The sequence below is a fragment of the Elephantulus edwardii genome, unplaced genomic scaffold, assembly GCF_000299155.1.
Source record: "Elephantulus edwardii isolate Elephantulus edwardi_28Jun2011 unplaced genomic scaffold, EleEdw1.0 scaffold00260, whole genome shotgun sequence".
Classification (NCBI taxonomy): Eukaryota; Metazoa; Chordata; class Mammalia; order Macroscelidea; family Macroscelididae; genus Elephantulus; species Elephantulus edwardii.
Window position 1 is genome coordinate 1,888,306 of NW_006400010.1, and position 20,060 is coordinate 1,908,365.

Here is a 20,060-nt window from a genome sequence, read left to right on the forward strand (position 1 = left end):
AAACTGTTTTCATGCTTTAGGTATCTGTTAGAACAGTGCCTTGCCAATATAAAATTCTTGGTAGTGCTGTAACAAGTAGTAACATGAGTAGATGACTTTAACAAAAACAGGTATCTTTTCCCACAATTTAGAAGGCCAGAAGTTGAAATTCAGTGTATTGGCTCTAGGGAAAGGCTTTATCTTTGTCTCTGGAGGAAGGCCCTTGTCTCTTGAGCTTTTGCTTCCTGTTCCTTGGGAATCTCCATGTATTTTGACACCTATCCTCCTATCTTTCCATTTCTCACTTATTAGATTTATTTTATATATCAAAAGGTTGGTTTAAGGTGCACCCTACAATAGATAACAAAGACAACCCATTCACAGATGAGATTAACTACAGATTTGTTGTTGTTGTTGTTGTTGTTGTTGTTGTTTTTATGTGCCGTCCAGTAGCTGGCGACTCATGGTGACCCTATGTATAAGAGCCTTAAACAAACAAACAAAAAGCCCTAAACCCTGCTCTATCCAGTGCCAACCTTACTGTCTCCACCACACCTACTCCCATTACCCCAATCACTGAATTGATCCATCTCATCGAGGGTCCTCCTCTCCTGCGCTGTCCCTCCACTCTCCCAAACGTGACATCCCTCTCCAAGGACTCATCCCTCCTTGCAACATGCCCATAGTATGTCAGACTAAGCTTCAGAATCCTTACCTCCAAGAAGCAGCCTGGTTTCACCTTCACCAGGACAAACCTCTTTGTTCTCCTAGCAGTCTCTGGTATATTCAACACTCTTCTCCAACACCACAGCTCAAAAACATCAATTCTCTATCATCTCTAGTCACTGTCCAGCATGCAAATGCGAAGACCATGGCCTGTATCAGGGGCACCTTAGTCTCCAGCCTGATATCGTTGCTCTTCAGTACTCTGGAGAGGTCCCTGACAGCTGACTTTCCCAGTACAATTCATCTCTTGATTTCCTGGCTGCTGGTACCAAGAGTGTTGATTGTGGAACCAAGCAAACTAAAAACAATCTCAATCTCTTTACCACTCATAATGCTGCTGCCAATTGGCCCAGTGGTGAGAATCTTCATTTTCTTAATGTTGAGCTTCAGTCCATATTGAAGGCTTCAGTACTTGACTTTCTGCAGGAAGTGCTTCAGGTCCTCCTCAATTTCAGCAAGCAGGGTTGTATCATCTGCATAATGCAGGTTGTTGAGGAATCTTCCTCCAATCCTGATGCCACATTCCTCTTTATAGAGCTGAGCATCCTGGATGATTGTTCTGCATACAGATTGAAAAGGTATGGAGACAGAATACACCCCTGGTGGACACCCTTTCCAATTTTGAACCATTCAGTGTTTCCTTGTTCTGTTCTGTTGATTGCCTCCTGATCCAAGTATAGGTTTCACATAAACACAATCAAATGTTCTGGGATTCCCATTCTTCTCAGAGTCAACCACATTTTGTTGTGATTCACAGTCAAACGCCTTTGCGTAGTCAATGAAACAGATAGACATTCCTCTGGTACTTTCTGCTTTCTGCCAAGATCCATCTGACATTCTCTATAATATCCCTAGTACCACGGCCTCTTCTAAATCCAGCCTGCACATCTTGCAGTTCTCTGTTGACGTGTTGCTTCAGTAAGTTTTGTATAATTTTCAGCAGAATCTTGCTTGCATGTGATATCAATGATCTTGTATGATAATTTCCACACTCTGACGGGTCACCTTCTTTTGGAATGGGAACAAATAGCAATCTCTTCCAGTCAGTTGGCCAGGTGGCTGTCCTCCAGATTTCTTGGCACAACCTTAGTGAGCACGTCCAGGGCAGCGTCTGTTTGTTGAAATATGTCAGTTGGTATGCCGTCCACTCCTGGAACCTTGTTTTTTTTGCCAGTTCTTTCAGAGCAACTGGAATTTCCTCCTTTATTACCACAAACTCTTGCTCATATGTTGTTTTCATGAAATTCTTCTATGTCAGCCAGTTCCTTCTGATACAATGACTCTGTGTACTCCTTCCATCTTCTTTTAATGCTTCATGTAACATTCTGCCCAAAGCATCCTTAAGGATAGCCACTCATGGCTTGAATTTGTTTTTCAACTCCTTCAGCTTAAGAAATGCTGAGCAAGTTCGGCCCTTTTGATTTTCTGACTCATTGCACATTTCTTTATAATACCTTGCTTTGTCATCATGAGCTGCCCTTTGAAATTTTCCATTCAGATCTTTAATTTCTTGATTTCTTCCTTTAGCTTTGGCTTCTCAGCACTCTAGTACAATATTCAAGAGTCTCATCTGACATCCATCTGGGTGTTTTCTTCCTCTTCTGCCTTTGTAATGATCTTTTGCATTCTTCATGGACGATATTCTTGATATCCTCCCACAACTCATTTGATCTTTGTTCATTGGTGTTCAAGGCCTCAAAACTCTTCCTGAGATGGTTTTGAAATTCGAGGTGGGGTTATTATTTACAGCACATATTTTGGGGATACTTAATCCAGTGAGATCTGGCAGCCTAGTGGTAAGAAACTGCTCTGCCAACCCAAAGGCATGCAGTTCTAGTCCACCAACTGTTCCATGGGAGAAAGATGAGCAGTCTTCTCCCATGTTATTTACTGCCTCCAAAAACCTGCTGGAGCATTGGTTATGGATTGATTCCAACTTAGTGGTACATAAAGCAGCATTCAATCCACAACACATGGGGCAAAAATGAGGAAAAAATAAGGAAAGCTAAGCAAACTGAGCAAAAAATAAGGAAAACTAAGAAAACTTGATATCTTTGAATTATTATATTGATGAAGACTATTAAATATGCCATGGACTGTCAGAAGGATCAGCTACTTATTGTCTTGGAAGAAATACATCCAGAATGTTCATTAGAGGCAAGGATTAATAGACTTAATCTCATGTACTTTAGACATGTTACCAGGAGAGACTAGTCCTTGGACTACTTTATGCTTGGTAAAGGACCAACAAAAAAGAGGTTGTCCCTCAGTGAGATGGATTGGCACAGTGACTACAACAGTGGGCTTAATTGTAGCAACAGTTGTGAGGATAATGCAGAACCTCCAGTGTTTGTTCTGTTGTATGATGAGGCCATACCTAACAATGTCAGTTTAACAAATCATACCAATAATGACTTTTAAAGCAGTTCTCTTTTGACAGTAGAAGTCGAAAGTATAGCAGCATGAAGAAAATGAACAAGGATATTGGGGTTTTTGGGAAGAGAAAGGCACAAACATCCTAGGAAGATAATCCTGGAAATAATCCAGGCAGATTAAGATGTTCTGCGGATTCTTTCTCCAAACTTCAGCACTTCAGCAATAATGAAGATATCGTTGCAACCATTGATTACGTCTTCGATTTTGGCCCTTCCTTTTTTTTTATTTTTTTAGAGATGATGCGAGGAGATAGGCACTAGCTAAGAAAAACAATGTTTACTTCAACATGGTAAAATAAAAAGGAAATAGAAAAAGTGATCCTAAAAGAGGAAAGAAATAAAAATTTAAGTTATTAGAAAGCCTATGTTTCCAACACTTTTGTTTACATTTACTTCTGGTAAATATTAAGGTATTTTAATTCAGAACATATTAGAGCATTTAAAATGCTTAATAAATATAAGTCTCTCTCACAGTGCATCTGACGAATAGTATTGAAAATTATGCACTGTGTGATGGATGTTTTTACTTACATTTCTATTCTTTTATGACAGCTGTTTGTTTTTTCGTTTGTTGTTTTTGGGGTTTTTTGCAAGATTTCTTGTTTAATAAGATATCCTGACAGACATAGGAAAACTGTTGAGGGTGGGAGAAATACAGTTCTCTATTTCTTGGAACTTTGTGGAGTTCATCCAGTTTGATGACACTTACAACCTTTATAATTTCAAAATACCTTATAGCTAAAGAGTTGGGTGGGGGTTTTTATATTACTCTGATTTATTTACAAAGTTTGAATACATTTTTATTAACAAAAGATCCTTCCCATTTCCTTCACCCCACCCACCCATCAAATTGTGCAACCATATGATTAACACCGTCCCCCTCATCCTCACACCTCTATTTCCACCCTCCCCCCTGCCTTATGTCCTCATATTCATTCTACAATAATAGTTTTATACAGTAGTTGTCCTTGTGTGATTGAGTTAGTTCACTTACTGTAAATGCTCTCCAGTCCCTCCCAAGTTAGATAGCAATTTTCAGAATGATTGCTCCTGCGTACTGCATAGTATTCCATTATATGAATGTACCACAACTTCTTAATCCATTCATTTGTGGTTGGACATCTGGGCTGTTTCCATGTTCTCGCAATGGTCGGTAATGCTGCTATGAATATTGGTGTACAAGTGTCCATATAAGCCTCAGTTCTCATTTTCGTGAGGTATATTCCAAGCAATGGAATAGCTGGGTCATAAGGAATTTCTGTGTACAGCTTTTTTGAGGAAGTGCCAAACTGCCTTCTAGAGTGGTACCATTTTACAATCCCGCCAACAATGTATAAATATCCTATCTTGCCAAATCCTCTCCAACATTTATTACTTGCTGTCTTGTTAAACGTTACCACTGCTACTGGAGCGAGATGGTATCTCATTGTGGTTTTGATTTGCATCTCTCTTAATACCAGTAATTTGGAGCATTTTTGGCAAGAGTTTTGTTTCCAAAATATACTTGCTTTAACTACTGCAACCTCCTTATAGTTAAATATACTCGTTTTTATTTCATTCTGTCATGTGTTAAAATACTTAGATTAGCCTATAAAACTTTATTTATAAAGGTGGGCTGTGTAATCAAGGAATGTCAAAACTATGAATTAAGTCATAAACTGTGTAGTCTGCCATATTGACATGTATTTTTCATTGTATTTATGCCTTATTCCGGAAAGATTTTGTTTATCTATATTATTTTCATGGTATAAAATAGTTGTAATGTGCCATTTTTCTTGTCCAGCAGTACTTGTTAAAATAATAGAACTGTTGATCAATATAGGTATGCAAAAAGTGGTTTTGTTCTGCCTAAACATTTTACCATGTGAACATACAATTCATTTTGTGATCATTATTTGTTTTGCAACTGCAGTAAGTCTTACTTTTTATGTTTATTGTATATGTAGCTAATCAATAAAACCTATAAGATGAAGACAAATTGTTAATTATAGCTAATTTAGGATAGTTTTTCAAACCATGTGATCAATGTTACAGGCTTTTAAATTTAGAATTGAGAGTGTTCTTAATGCATCCTAATGTATTGCTTTAGACAGAATATACGTTATCTTAACTTTAAAAAATAGACATATAGATCAGATATGCAAATATGCAACTAAAAGTCTTTTAAAAATAATAAGTATGTGTGCATATGAAGGGTGAATGATTGCCTCATTGATCACCGAACTTTTGAAGATGTACCATAAAATGGCTTTCAGAAGACAGCTATGCTTATATTTACAAAAAAAAAGATTTCTTTTTGTAGATAATACTCTTCTATATTTATCCTTTCACACTTTATTTTCATGACACTTTCTGAGAATCTCCAACATTGTAGTAACCCAGATTAGTTTTATTTTGTTTTTGGAAAATATCTATGATATCTTACTCATATCAGTCAAGAATGTGTATGAGCTGATTCTTTTGAGAATTACTTTTTGTCATTACTCATATTTCAATGGCATTAGTAGGATTCTGACAAATAAGTTCCTGATTGTGAGGGACATCTCCCATTGTGCAATACTGCATGGTTTTGCTGACTTAAAAAATAGCTTTAGTAGGTGGTTAGACCACAGAATAAGGTGAGTTGGGAACTAAGGGAAAACCTGTAATATAATAAATATTTGGAGAAATTATCCATCTGCTAAATAACATGCTTCTTGATTTCAGCCAAGTTCAGAAATTTGGCAGAAATAAAGAATTTAAAAATAACTATGTGTCATTGTTGTTGTTGTTGTTTTGTGTGTTGTGTGCGTATGTATTTTCTTTTTCATTTTAACCAGCCTCTTATACCTAGAAGTCCCACAAGCAGCGTTGCCACGCCTTCCAGCACCATCAGTACACCCACCAAAAGAGACAGTTCTGCCCTCCAGGATCTCTACATTCCCCCTCCTCCTGCAGAACCATACATTCCCAGGTATAAAATTAACAAGCATGTTGTTTTAGTCAGCTTCCCAGGGAACACCTTGAATATTTTTTCAATGTGTTAGGAATTCTGAACACATTCTGGAAAATTATTCCATCAAGGAATACATTTTTGTTAACGATAGTAACTGCATGTAAAATGTACTATGTGTTAATAACTTATACCCATTTTCTCCTATAATAGAAAGTAATATTTAATCATAGTTATAATTGTTTTAGTAAGTAAAGAACAAATATGGTTCTTTGGCTAAGAAGCCCCAAGACTTTTAAAGCAGTTGATGTTTTTTAAAGGGAAAGTGATAGATTGCATTTATGCCTTCTTAAAGTGTGTGATGAGGAAATGATTTGGTTTTTCCTTAATAAAAGAGTATTTTTTTCCTCTCTAATACTTCTGTATCTCAAATTTCTACTTTCTTAGTTCATTAATGTTTCTCTAATGGAAGCGGAGAGATTGCATAAAAATCAGTTGCCTTTCAAAGTCTGTTTTTTAGATTTCTTTTTTAGCATTGTTTTCTAGATTTCTTGAGATAGTATATCTCAATTTCAATTCCAGGGTCCTTTTTTAAAATCCTGGCAGGTCTGGAGGAACATAACTATGTGCACAATACATTTAGCCCAAAAGTTTATATATATATATATATGTATGTTTTTATAGCTAGCTTTGTGGAATACAAAAACTAAGGAAAAAGACCAGCACACAATAGAAATAATTTAATACCAATCATAAAGAATCTGATTGAATTTTTAAATGAGTTGCATTGTTAATAAAAACAATTTAGGTTTCATATTTTTAAGCACCATACTTAATACTGAATACCTTTTGTATATAAAATAGCTACAACTCCTTGTATTTAGATATTTGTCATTCTTTACTGTAGAATCTATAGTATTTGAAAATTTTTATTAAATTGCATATGACGACATTTTAGGATCTCTGCACATCAGTATGACGTGTCTGTAGTTACTGTGTTGTCGTCTAGTAATACAAATTGAGTATACTCAATTTTATAAACATTTTCATTCCTTTTTTTATTGTATAAAGAGACTGACAAACACAGCCAGAAATGCACAATCTGGAGAGGATAAAATTGATGAATGAGACCTTCTAAAGATTAAATCTTATTCTTATTTTTGAAAATTAAATGTGACTCTGTGAACATGGTTTATGAGAAGATATAATCTATAAGCTAACATTTCATAAATATTTTAATATACAAATTTGTAGTCATATGTTCAGTTTACAGTCAGGTATACAAATCTATCCAATGCCCTACTAAAATATGACTTGTACTTTAACAGTTAAGATAGTGTGAGAATTTCTAAGTGCTCTTGCACAAGGACATAAAAACATGTGTGCTCCAAATAGAAAGGAACTTTTCCATAGAGTTCCTTTTTGTTTCAATTAGGAATATTTTTCTTTCAACACAAATAATTATTGAAGAAGGGTTATTCTTCAGAAGCCAACATGTGCAGTTATACATAAAATTATTTGAGTCATACCTCTGCCATTTTAAAATTTTCTTTGCTTTTCTCTTGAGTAGAAACTTGTTATGAAGTTTTCCTCCAAAAGAAAATACTTACAATACACTTGAAGAGTAAAGAGATCCATTTCTGTCCTTTGAGTATTATTTTAAAATATTATCAAATAGGAGAGATTGAAATGTCAAAATAGAGGTCTCTGTTTTATAAGAATTGCTTGAAAGCTCAGTGCTTTTCAGTAAAATTCCTGATTAGTGTTTACTGTCTTGTTTTACTTTGACCCTTAGTTGGTCAGAATTTAATTCAGCAGAATATTCTAAGTAGGTGATTAGTTAACCAGACACAGTCTTTCAATATCGCATAGCACAATCAGAACAATGCATGCAGCAGAGATATTAAAAAAATATGCACACACACACACACACACACACACTGCATTGGCTTAAAGTTATACTAAATTTTTTTGCTATTACTGTTGTTTTTATAGATACATCCTTAAAACATATTTAATGAGATACTAGAGTCATAATTCATTAAAAATGTCTTATCTTAAAAATGAAAGGATTAGTTCTTATGTTTGGTAAAATTACGTTTAATTACAGGTCTCTGAACATGTTTCTTTCTAAAGGGGGAAAAATATCGCTGCAAAAGTTCTTTTCCCCTCCTTTAAAAGAGAATATGCTAATTTTCTATTTGTAAAATGAGTGAGATTTGTTTTGTCTTGTGACTATATAGTTACTACTAATAATATATAAAATTATACTGTAGACTATATTTTTATATTTAACCTAGTTCCTTTTTAAATTATCCAAATAAAGATTGTAATATAATTCTTTCCACCACAATGAAATATAAGCAGTGATTTTTCTTATTAACTACTGTATGCCTTTAAATAATAAAGTAGTCCTCTCCCTTTTAATCAGTTCTCTTAAATCTTTAATAAAGCAAAAGTGTTGCTTTATTACACACGTGCAGAAATAAAACATTAAGTTTAAAAATGAAACTTCCTGACAATGAATTAATAAATAAAAGTTCTTCAGAAGCTCATGACCTGACACACATACTTCATGTATAAACTTGGTTTTTGAAGTTTGTTTGGAGTTTGTACTTTTCTTGATTCAGTATAATTATTATGTGTCTCCATAGACATATTCATACTTCCCTGTAGATCTGTAAGGGTGTCCTTCAGAACTTAAAATTGTTTACCACAGCATGTGCCTATATAAATAGAAAATGGTTAGTTAACTAGAGTCAAATCATCATCTGCTTCACCTCATGTTATAGGCCACCTTCAGTAGTCTGCCGTTATACGTAGACATTAACCTTAAGCCAGTGTTACATATAATTTAGGGATGTTTGAAAGCTCATTGCAGTGTAAATTTCTTTTAAGATAGGGAACAAGGGGTAACAAAAAGTATCAGGGAATTTGCTCAATGATTTTTCAACTAGCTAAGTGTAAACTTATGTCTGTATTTTTGCCTTCTTAATATTACCTAATTAATAATCTTGTAATCTACAATACTTTCATTTATTAGGATTAATTATAATTTGATAATTGATAATACTTAAAGGAGCAAATGGCAATTTAAGTGACAGCCATCAGCTTGTGATGAGTTAAATAGATAATTTGCTAACTCAACCATTAAGTTGCATGTTCTGCTTTCTAAGTATTTCCAATTCTAGGAATATAGTTATTGATAATTGAACCTAATCTTTCCATATTTTATATATATCTGTGTATACATACATATGTGATATAGAAGAAATTGAGATATTTTCAATTTGACATTATTTTTACAAGCTCATCACGATCTTTATAAGGCATAATAAGACTAAAGTTAAAATTTGTTTTTATCCTGTTATTCTGTAGATTTAAGATTTTAACCTTAGAACTTAATATAAAATTAAATTTTTTTCTAGTTTCATAGTATTGATTCATGGCACTGTTTAGGATAAATGGAAACAAGATCTAAGAAGAAATGTAAGTAATGATAGACAAGGGAAGAAACAGATTGCATTTACATTAAGTCATGTTCTAGGGATAAGCGTTTCTAACAAAATTTTCACTAGTCATTGAAATTTTTTACAAACTAGCCAAGATTCAGTTTACCCTATGTTGAATGGAATATTTGTATTAAATTATCAGTGGTCATAGGCTCAATCACGGATTAATAGATTTTAAGGATCCCATGAGTTATTGGTGTCTTTTCTCTTAAATCATTGTAGAAGAACAAATAAACTTATCGTCACCCTAAATGCCATACTTCAAATTCATGATTTACAAAGTGTCTTCACCCTCGTTCTACAGGAAACACTGATGTGTAAATTCTGATACATCCATTTAGAATTACTTGTTTTTACTCTTAAATGAGTTACATGGAGTTTTGATACTAAGGATAAATCTTTACATTAAGGTTTATTATAAATTAATAATGCTATTTGAAATTCTTATGATACCAGTTTATATAGTGTTAATTTTCTTCTTAAGACCATAGTACCCTTTACAGGATGGTAAGTTCATAAACAAACCATTTGTTTAGTGAATGGTAGAAGTATTACCAACAATCCATTTAGCAAATGGATTTGCTAGACTTAAGCTATTTAGTGAATTTAACACTATTTACACTCTAGCTACTATTTTGAACACTACATATAACTTATATGCTATAATGATTTTCTTTGTGTGATACAAAATGGAAAAATGGACTAGAACAAGAATTAGAAAATCCATGATCTGTAACTGTCTCCATTATTAGTTGATTTGATCAAGTAATTAAATCTTTCTGAACCCCAGTACTAATATTTTTCTCTATCAAGTAAGAATAATTAAAAATTACTCTGTAGACCTCAAAGGAAGGTTGGAAAGGTCAGAAGATAATGTTGTATGGGAAAGATGCTTTTAATATTTTAGGTATTTCTCTTCGGAGAGGGGAGAGAGCTGGTGGGGAGGGGTGTGCAGGGAGAAAAGTGCAGCAGTGAATGAATGGAAATCCAAAACCTCTGTAAATGTCTATTAAAATTAATAATAAAAAAATTTAAAAAATATTTTAGGCATTTCTGCCATTTCACCACTCTAACTCTTTCCTACATCCTTCACCTTTGCTCTACCCTTTCTTTAGGGATGAAAAAGGAAACCTGCCCTGTGAAGATCTCAGGGGACATATGGTGGGCAAGCCAGTACATAAGGGATCTGAATCACCAAATTCATTTCTGGATCAGGAATATAGAAAGAGATTCAATATCGTTGAAGAAGATACTGTTTTATATTGTTATGAATATGAAAAAGGAAGATCAAGCAGCCAAGGAAGGCGAGAAAGCACCCCTACTTACGGTAACTATAAAAAGTTCTTGACTTTTCTATAAGAACATATTTCTAGAATGGAAATAGTCATTTCCTTCCATAGATCTTGCATTGTGAAAATTATTTAATGGGGTTTTTATGGGTTTTTTTTATTTTATGGTTTTTGATTACTTCTAGATAATTAGTATCAGTCATGTACTTCTAGGTAGAATCTCAATAATTTGAGGCATGACGTTAAAAATTATTCTGAGTTTTTCCAAAGAATAGCAAGAAACGAACATTTTTAGTTCATTAATGATTTAATGAAAATCTTTTTAGCATCACATAAGGTTTTTATGTGTCATATGACCTTAAATTAGAACTCACTCAGTTTTCACTTGTCAACATTATTAGGTTCCAAAGATCAGATTGTTATGGGAAAATTTGCATTAGAAAACTAAGGCTGACCACTTTATTTGTGATTGGAAGATTACTACATCATTACAAGACTGCCAAGTTATGTCATTACATAAATGCTAAACCACTGAAAATCATGGCCTAGCCAAGTTGACCCACAGCCTTAGCCATCAAAGCCAGCGTTGTTCTTCCTTCATATGCTGGCATTTGTTAATGCCAGACACATGTCATTAGTGAACAAAACAGATAGTAGATTTTTCTTTATCATGGTCGTAAATGTAAGATGTTGAGTAAGGGGTTAGTTAGTAAGTGAGTAGGTGCAATTCAATGTGGATTTTTTTTCATTTTTTATAATAAAGACTTCTCCTTAAACTGACTCTGTAAAGTAAAATTGTTTCATTATTGCACAGGGATTGTGAAAAGTTTTAAAATTGGATACATTTTTCTGGGGAAACCTTATTTCATTTGTTATTTTTTTCAAAGAAGGTGCAAAATTAATTTGACATGTGAATGGACGAGTGACATCTTAAGAGGATGAATATACTGTATGTATGGCAACAGTGGCCCTAGAATTACCGTACACCTAATGTATTTGTCTATTTACAATTTATTTGTCCATGTATGACAGAATTACTCAGTCACAAGTACTTAAAATCAACATAGTGTGCCTGAAAGATTTGCAAATAGAATTGCCAAAATCAGAGTAAGAAACTCTATAGCCCTATTGCAAAGTGAGTACAATTAATTGGAAATCTGTTACTTCTCTATTTCCAGTTTCAGACTATGTAATTTTCAATGAGATGCTTATAATATGGGGCAGGACAGAATCCAGACTCATGGACAGAGTCCAGACTTTGTCAGTTGTTTTTAACTATCTCTTCCTACTCATCCCCTCTCCCGCCTGTGACCCCAAAAGAGCAAGAATTATATATCTTATTATCCATGCCTAATTTCTTTGTTGCTCTTTAGTAATATTTTAGAATGGAAAATTTCTCCCAAATTGATAGTAAAGAGCAGGTTCCATACTTATTTTATTTTGTGATACTCTCTGTATATGTGCTTTTCATTATACTAATACATAGTGGTATTTTTTCCACTTTACTCCTCAATTATGTAACTCTGTAAATTAAAGGTAGCATTTAGTACTTGTTTTGAATTGTTCTGTATTGAAAGTATTTCTACATTTGTTTATCTCCCTTACTATAAACCTCTATGGTACCAAGGGCTGCCATCTTTGTTCTCTCTACCCCTGCCCCATGGCTGATGATATTATCTTGAAGAAAATTGGTTCTTAATAGGAATCATTTCAATAAATGAACAGGTGATAATGCTTAAAGGAGAGAGAAAAAAGGGTTTCAGTGAAAATTTCTAAACATAAGATTTTGGTTTATTTTGATCATAAATATTTACTAGATGGCATCTTCTCAAACTCAAATCTGAGATGTAAGGAACAGTGTTACTAGCTAAAGTGTTACTAGCTAAAGGGTGCAATACAAATCACTTGAAAACTCTGTAAACAGTAATAGATAACTGTCAGAATAACAGAACTGCTTCGTTTAACCTATAAAGTGGCCCTTAAACATATTCCCAAGTGTGACAGGAGTCTCTTGTGTTTGGAAATAATGATAATGAAAATACACTGTTCTGACAGAGTATATAGCAAAACACAACTTTTAAGAGCTTGTATGCTGCCCTAAAATATAATGTGTAAGTCCTTTATCCTAGTTTGATCAATTTAGGTCTTAGTTACAAATACGTGAATTTAGCCAACATTCTTTCCCATTTACAGATTACTTTTTTACTCAGAAAGATATTTGAGTTTACGTTATGAGTGATTCTGTTTGTCCTGTGGGATCACCATGAGTTGGTGTCAAATAGATGGCAGTGGGTTTGGGATTTTTTGGGGAGTGAAGCTTAGGTAGGAGAGACATACTGCAATATTTGTGAAGTATGTATGTACTTGCTTCTTTGTCTTATTATACTTGTATTTTAAATTATACAAAACATATTTAGGGGCATTGTTATTAGATACAATGAACAAAGAAACAAAATATGCTTTAAAATACTCTAGTTATGGTTTTAAAAATATTTTTTAGCCAAAGTTCTCATGCTTATGTCATGGATTGTTGCTTTAAGTGAGTTAAAGTAATTACTACTATTTATGCTAGTAGATTAGTATGAATACCCAGTGGAAGGACTTTAAAAAAAAAAAAGTATATCATACTTATTGAACTTTTGTGTATGTTCTAAGCATTTTAGTTGCATCAGTCCATTTAATCCTCAAAAGGAAAAACCCTATGAAATACATACTAATAAAATCTTTGTGTTACAGATGATGTTGTTATGACTTCTAGTGGCACTAAGTACAATAATGGCTCTGAACTTTGCTACATCCTAACCCGATTAACCCCAGTTACTGTGTCATTCCATCTCATCGGGGTCTTCCTGTCCTACGCTGACCCTCCACCCTTCCAAGCATAATGTCCTTACATAAGAGAAATCTAAAATACAGAGATTTTATATAATTTGCCTCACTAAGTGGTATATCAGAGAATATGAAGTCTACCAAAGACAGTAATAACTAACTACACAGTCAAATATAATGAAAATAATTTATTAAAACTGTGGGGATATAGTTTCTAAAAATTTCCTAAAACTCAAGTATGTTATTTCAGACAATCAGAAATGAGTCTGATATTGTCTATTCATATATATATATTTTTTATACTTACCAATCACTATAATTAACATACATGTAAATTGATGGGGCCCGGACAGACCATAAGAAAAACCCAATTAAATTGGAGGTAAACTTAGCAACAATATATTATTTTAAAAATAAAAAAAAATAAAGTGCAAAATTGTTTTACTTTCCTAAAATGATAGAGAAGACAAGAACAATTTCTAGAAACGAAGATATCAGTAGCTGAAGCAACACAGATTAATACCTGTGATTATTGTAAGAGGCATACTTTACTTTGTATTCCACTCTGCCATTACTCCATTGTGACCTTCAGGAATGCTACTCTAGGGTTCAATTTTCTTATTTGTTAAATAAAAATTATATAATAAGTATCTCATAGTTTTTTGTGAGAATGTAATAATGCTGTATCATAAATGACAGAGAAACAGTGGACTCAAGTGTAACAGACATGATGAGGATGTCACAGGAAAGGGAAAGGTTCAAATCTGTCATTCATAAGACTGAATTGTAGTCAATTTTACAGCACCTAACAATATTATAAATTACCTTGAAAGTGTGCAGTATGTGTGGTTGTTGTTCTTGTTATATGTGCCATGGAATCACTTGTAACTCATAGTGACCCTATGGACAACAGCCCTGAACCCTGCTGTACCTTGAGCTAACCTCATTGTTTCTGAAACAACTACCCCTATTACCCTCTCAGGTTGTTATTTCGGCTCTAGTCACCCCTCCCTTATCCACATAGTTACGTTTCCAAAGACCTGGTCATTACATATAAAATGTGAGTGTTAGAGGTCATGTCATGTTTCTGGGTGTCACTATCTCTCCTACCACCCGTGAACACTCACTGCCCATCAGGCACTCCAAGGTGTGCATGGTGCAGTGGGTCTCCCTTATGTATGGGAGAGCTCTTGTGATGTAGTCCATGGGTAATTGCACTGCTAACCCAAAAGTGACACCTTTCTGGCAGATCAAATCTGTCAGCGGCTCCTTGGGAGAAAGAGGAGCAATCAGCCCTGCGATTTACAGCCTGAGAAACCCATCTTACCAGCAATGAGGTTTTGGAGTTTTAAAACATTTTAAAATAAAAAGAAGTGGGGAAAGATTGCATTAAATCAGTTTAACTATTCTTATATGCTTATTCTTCAAAGGCAAAAGTTGAAACACAAAGAGATCAGTTGTGTGGCAACCTCTCCTAATGCTAATATTTCTTATCAGCTCCACCCCTTTTTTTTTAAGATTGCTCACTCTTGCTTTTCCATCATAGCACATTTTTAAGCATAGAAACCTGCTAAAAGGTAGACACAGTTGGCTGAGTCACTGTGGTATGTGTGATAACATTTTATAAGAAAAGAAAGGAGACATTTTTACAATAATAGAACAACATAATGGTATTGTCTTGAAGATTGGAATACAAACCTTTTCTGACTTATTGAAAATATAAGCCCTGCAAAAAGCATGTGAGTAAATGTAAAGTTGGCATTTTAGAAATGCACCTCATTATTTGTGTACATTGCAAGAAAATACTGTCTATCACATTATAGCTGAACATCTTCCACTTGAGTAGTCAAGACGAGAGAAAACCCAGTACTGTATCTTTTATTTACATAGAGAATGATTTCTAAATTATCTACAGCTGCCTAGCGTGATGAAGGGCCATGAGTGATGACTGCAAAAATAGTCTTCCTCAGTGTGAGGTGATGATATACCAAGGCCTTGTCATACTTCATTATTGCCTTTCTCTTTGTCTTACAATCTTATTCCTAGAAATTTACTCCATTTTTTGAGCAGTCTAATTATAATTAATAGCACTGTTTATGACATTTCTTAAAGGACAAAATACACATAAAACATTCACACTTGGTTCTTTATTTCCAAAAGTAAGCCTATTCTCTTTCTTCTGATTTTTCTTACTGTAATCTTCCAAACAACAATAATCTTCCTTATACGGTTAAAGTTCAGCTGCCATTCATCAGCTGTTGTAGAGAAGAGAAGAGAAAATAAGATTCTAACCAGATGAAAAAGGCAAGAATAGGAACAGGCTGAGAGGTTCTGGTCATGTCTGAAGACAATCTTTATTTTTACGACTCAGTAATCGGAGGCTGCTACTTGTTAGAGGTCTGGAATGCTACTGACCATCCCACGGTGCTTAGGACAACCCTCACAACAGTGATGTGGCCCAAAATCTCAATAGGGCCATGGTTGAAAAGTACTACCTAACTTAAGAAGAGAAACAAAGACAACTAGAATACAGAACTGATAAAAGAAAATAAGTGTTAGCACATAAAGTGAATACTCTGAGATCAGGAAGGGGGAGCCATCCAATGTGGGATGTTCTTGCTCTGGAAAACTTTATCTGTTTTTATTCACTTAGTGTATTTTCTTGACAGAAATAGTATGTGTCGTAGGTGTCTGAGATTACCCATTCTGCCTTCAATTAAAAACAACAAAACTTAATCATGACATCCCCTGGGGAGGAAAAAGATACATTGGTTCTTAGTTGAAATAAAAATTCTTTTCACCTATGGCAGAAAGACCCACTGCCATATTGAAATCACAATGTGGTTTATGTAATCCAGTATTCTTCTAAGTATGTTCTGCAAACCACTAGTCCTAAAAGGGAGTCTTTGTAAAAGAAAGATATTTTATTCTTAAAGAAGACTGAGAATCTCTGCATATTTTATCTCCTTCTTGAAGATTAATAAATGTACATTAGCATATTAAAGGCTTTGAAATCTTGTTGAACTTGGGTAAGCTTCAAGTTTCCCAAACTTATTTGTATACTGAGCCTTTTTTTTTTTCTGTCTCAGAATACACAATTTCCAGTGGAACTAACGAACTAATGTTTTGTGGAATGTATTTTGAAAAACAATAGTTTTTCAGCTCCTATTAATGTAGTTTATAGGGTATTGTGCTACTAACCCCAAGGTTGATTCTCTTTGGGAGTTCGATCCACCACTAGCTTCTTGGGAGAAAGATGAATAATCAGTCTCCTCCTCCCATGTGATTTACAGCATCAGGAACCGAGTAAAGGATCAGCTATGAGTCAATTCTGCCTCAACAGCAATGGGGGGGGGGGCGGTGAAAACTCAAATAGCAATGAAGAAACTTGTTTGTGTTTCAAGTTTCAAACAGTTGGCCTAGAAATATACATTTGGGGAAACCTGAATTCTGAAGTTGAACCCTCTCCAGCTGTCTGCTTGCATTTTCATTTTTAACTTGCAAGAAAGCCTTTTATATGCCACTTTCTAAAGTAAGTTTTATTTGTGATAAAAGTAAAAACTAAAATAATAGAACTAACTAGAAATATCAGTGCATGATGTTCTCTCCCCGAGGCTTGTGGAATTACTGGTTTCAATGAAAAGCAATTTGCTAGAAAGCATTAAGGAAACAGATCCCTGACGGTAGAAAACACCAAGTGTTATATCTAATGTTTCTAAACAAGAGATGGCTAGAAATTATAAACCAATAACCTTAATAGCAGTAACAGTGGAGATGTTAGAACAAATAATGAAAATTACGTATAGCCATTTGTAAGCATCCAGAGGACAACCTGGCATTGTTTTATAAATAACATATGTCAAAGGAGTTTCTTTTCCTGTTTCTTGGTCAGTGAATTACAAATTATTCTCTGAATCTCCATTCCTCACGTAGCTTTAAGAATATTTTGTAAGAGTTGCACCCTGACTGGAAGAAAATTATAGGGAAAAAAGCAATGCAATAATCATACATGCCATTGAATTCTTTTAAAAGAAATCCTATCTGGAGTTGTGTTTAATATAAGTGGTCTTGAATGATTCATCAAGAAAACAATTTGAAAAACAATAGAGCAGGAATTTGAAAGTCTACTCATGGACTGCTGCCAACACCATTATTTGTGAAATCCTAACTTCATTGTCTCAAGTGCCTCACCTTTCTTGCTAGCTTCATTGGCTAGTATGATACCAAAGGCAAAAATGTATAAAAGGAATTATAACAAGATGCTTTTTTTTCTAAAGATAATAACTTGAATTAGTGATCTTTATCATTGTCTTTTCCACTTCTTATGAGAAATGGCAGCATTTTCAAGGCACTGATATTTCAAGATTTTTTTTTTTAATGGATTACTTGCATCTGTAGTTCTTTAATGTGAGAACTAGGTATTTTTAACCAAATTTTCATCTTGATTTTTTTGGTCTACTATCTAGGTTACTGCCTGATACAGTAAGGGGAAGAAGTGCACTCTAACATAGCTTATTTATACTCATCAGATGGGGACCCAGAATGCTTGTTACTTAGAAAATCTTGAAGCCATCTGGGCCCTTTTCCATTCCTTCCACACCCACCTTTTGTAGAGGAATTCTCTCCTCATACAGTGATAACACTGAAAGTAAGGCCTGCCTTTCCCAACTCCAATATCTTAGTAGAATGTTTGCAAATGGTAATTTGATTCAAAATATAATTAGCCCTGACATCAAGTATTAAACATGCCATATAATTTTTTTATTGCCATATACTTTTGAAATACACTTCAGTATCTTTTTTTCCTTCCATATTTTTTTACGTTACTCTTAAAGTATGGATCATTTTTAAAAAAACAGTAGAAAAAATACACAATAAGATGTTTAATAGATTCTAGTCTCCATTAATGGAAGTGAAAAGCCATCAAGTTCAGTCATTTGAGTTGTATTTGATGTGTATTATTTATGAGACACTAAAACCAGTGCTTAAAAGATCATCACACAGAGATGTAACAAACCAATTTTTTTTCCAAGTGCTTTTACCCAAAAATGAATGGGGGGAAAACATCCTAAAGATTAAAGGGCCCATTCAAACTTATTTTATAAGATCCAGATATGTTACATTTAATTCTTTTAAAAGCTGTTGACTCCCATTTCCATTTTGCTTCTTTTTGAATTTGAGTTCTCTACTTTAAATAACCTCGGGTTGTTTGCCCAGAATTGCAGTGAGCCATCTGAAAGTAATTTTTCTGTCTGGTATGTGGAGTGTTTGATGGGTGTATATGGCAAGCTTATAGTTTAACTATTCCATGCTACACTCATTTTCATGAAAATATTGGCTAAAATATTCAGAACAGATGTGTATATGTGTGTGTGCATGTGTATACTTAGAATCTTGACAAACTTTTTTCTGTCGGTAAAGACTATGGCAGATTTATAGAGAAGTTTCTATGTATGTTGGTTTGTCCTGGTTCTCCCCACCCCCTTCTTGGCTCTTTGGCGTGCTTCTCAGATGATGCTTCTTACCTTGAGATTTAATGAGTTTAACATGTGTTGGGAGAGAGTTAGGAACCTTGGTGGTACAGTAGTTAAAGCACTCGGATCTGCAGCTTTGGAAACACTACTCTATCCCATAGACTTGCTATGAATCAGAATTGGCTCAACAGCAACAGGATTTTTTTATTAAGGACATAATTTTATTTTATGTTAAAGTAATACAGTTACAAAAGATAATGAATTATGTTTCAACAGGCATCCTGAGTAGTCAGGAATTCCATTTTTATTTTATTATCAAATGACTCCCTGAGGCTTTTAGCAAAAGTTTAGAATATTGGTTGAGATGATATACTATCTTAGAAGGAAAAGGGGACAGAGAAGGGGAAAGAAACTTGGAAAATAGCAAGTAATGGATTTGGCCCTGTAGTCTATGATAAAAGGAAAGTCCCCTGTTTACTTTTTAACAAATGATCACTTTACTGCCTGTCCTTCTGCTCAGGGTTAGAGATAACCAGAGAAAAATAAGAGACATTATTCCTTACTTCATGGAATGTATCTTCTAGAAAGAGATAAAATTTAAGCAACTAATTGAACCAGTCCTTGGAGAGGGACATCATCCTTGGGGGGGTGGGGTGGAGGAACAGCACAAGAGAGAAAGACCCTGGATGAAATGGATTGACTCAGTAACTGGGGTAATGAGGGTAGGGGTGCCAGAGACAGTGAGATTACCTCAGGATAGAGCAGGGTTCAGAACTGTTGTCCATAGTGTCTCTGTGAGTCACAGGTGAATTGATGGCACAAAGCAACAACATAACTGATACAGAATAAGAACAAAAAAAGTAAACCTGACTGAGAAGAAAATG

The 20,060-nt window shown here is 34.3% G+C and overlaps 1 protein-coding gene across 1 annotated transcript in view; it reads left to right on the forward strand.

Moving 5' to 3' along the window:
• The window catches only part of CNKSR2 (connector enhancer of kinase suppressor of Ras 2), a 287,354-nt gene that overhangs the window by 146,437 nt on the left and 120,857 nt on the right, over positions 1-20,060 (forward strand). Inside the window, exons 9-10 of the mRNA XM_006899544.1 lie at positions 5,960-6,093; positions 10,700-10,911. Coding sequence (XP_006899606.1) covers positions 5,960-6,093; positions 10,700-10,911 — 346 coding nt within the window. The remainder of the gene's footprint in view (positions 1-5,959; positions 6,094-10,699; positions 10,912-20,060) is intronic.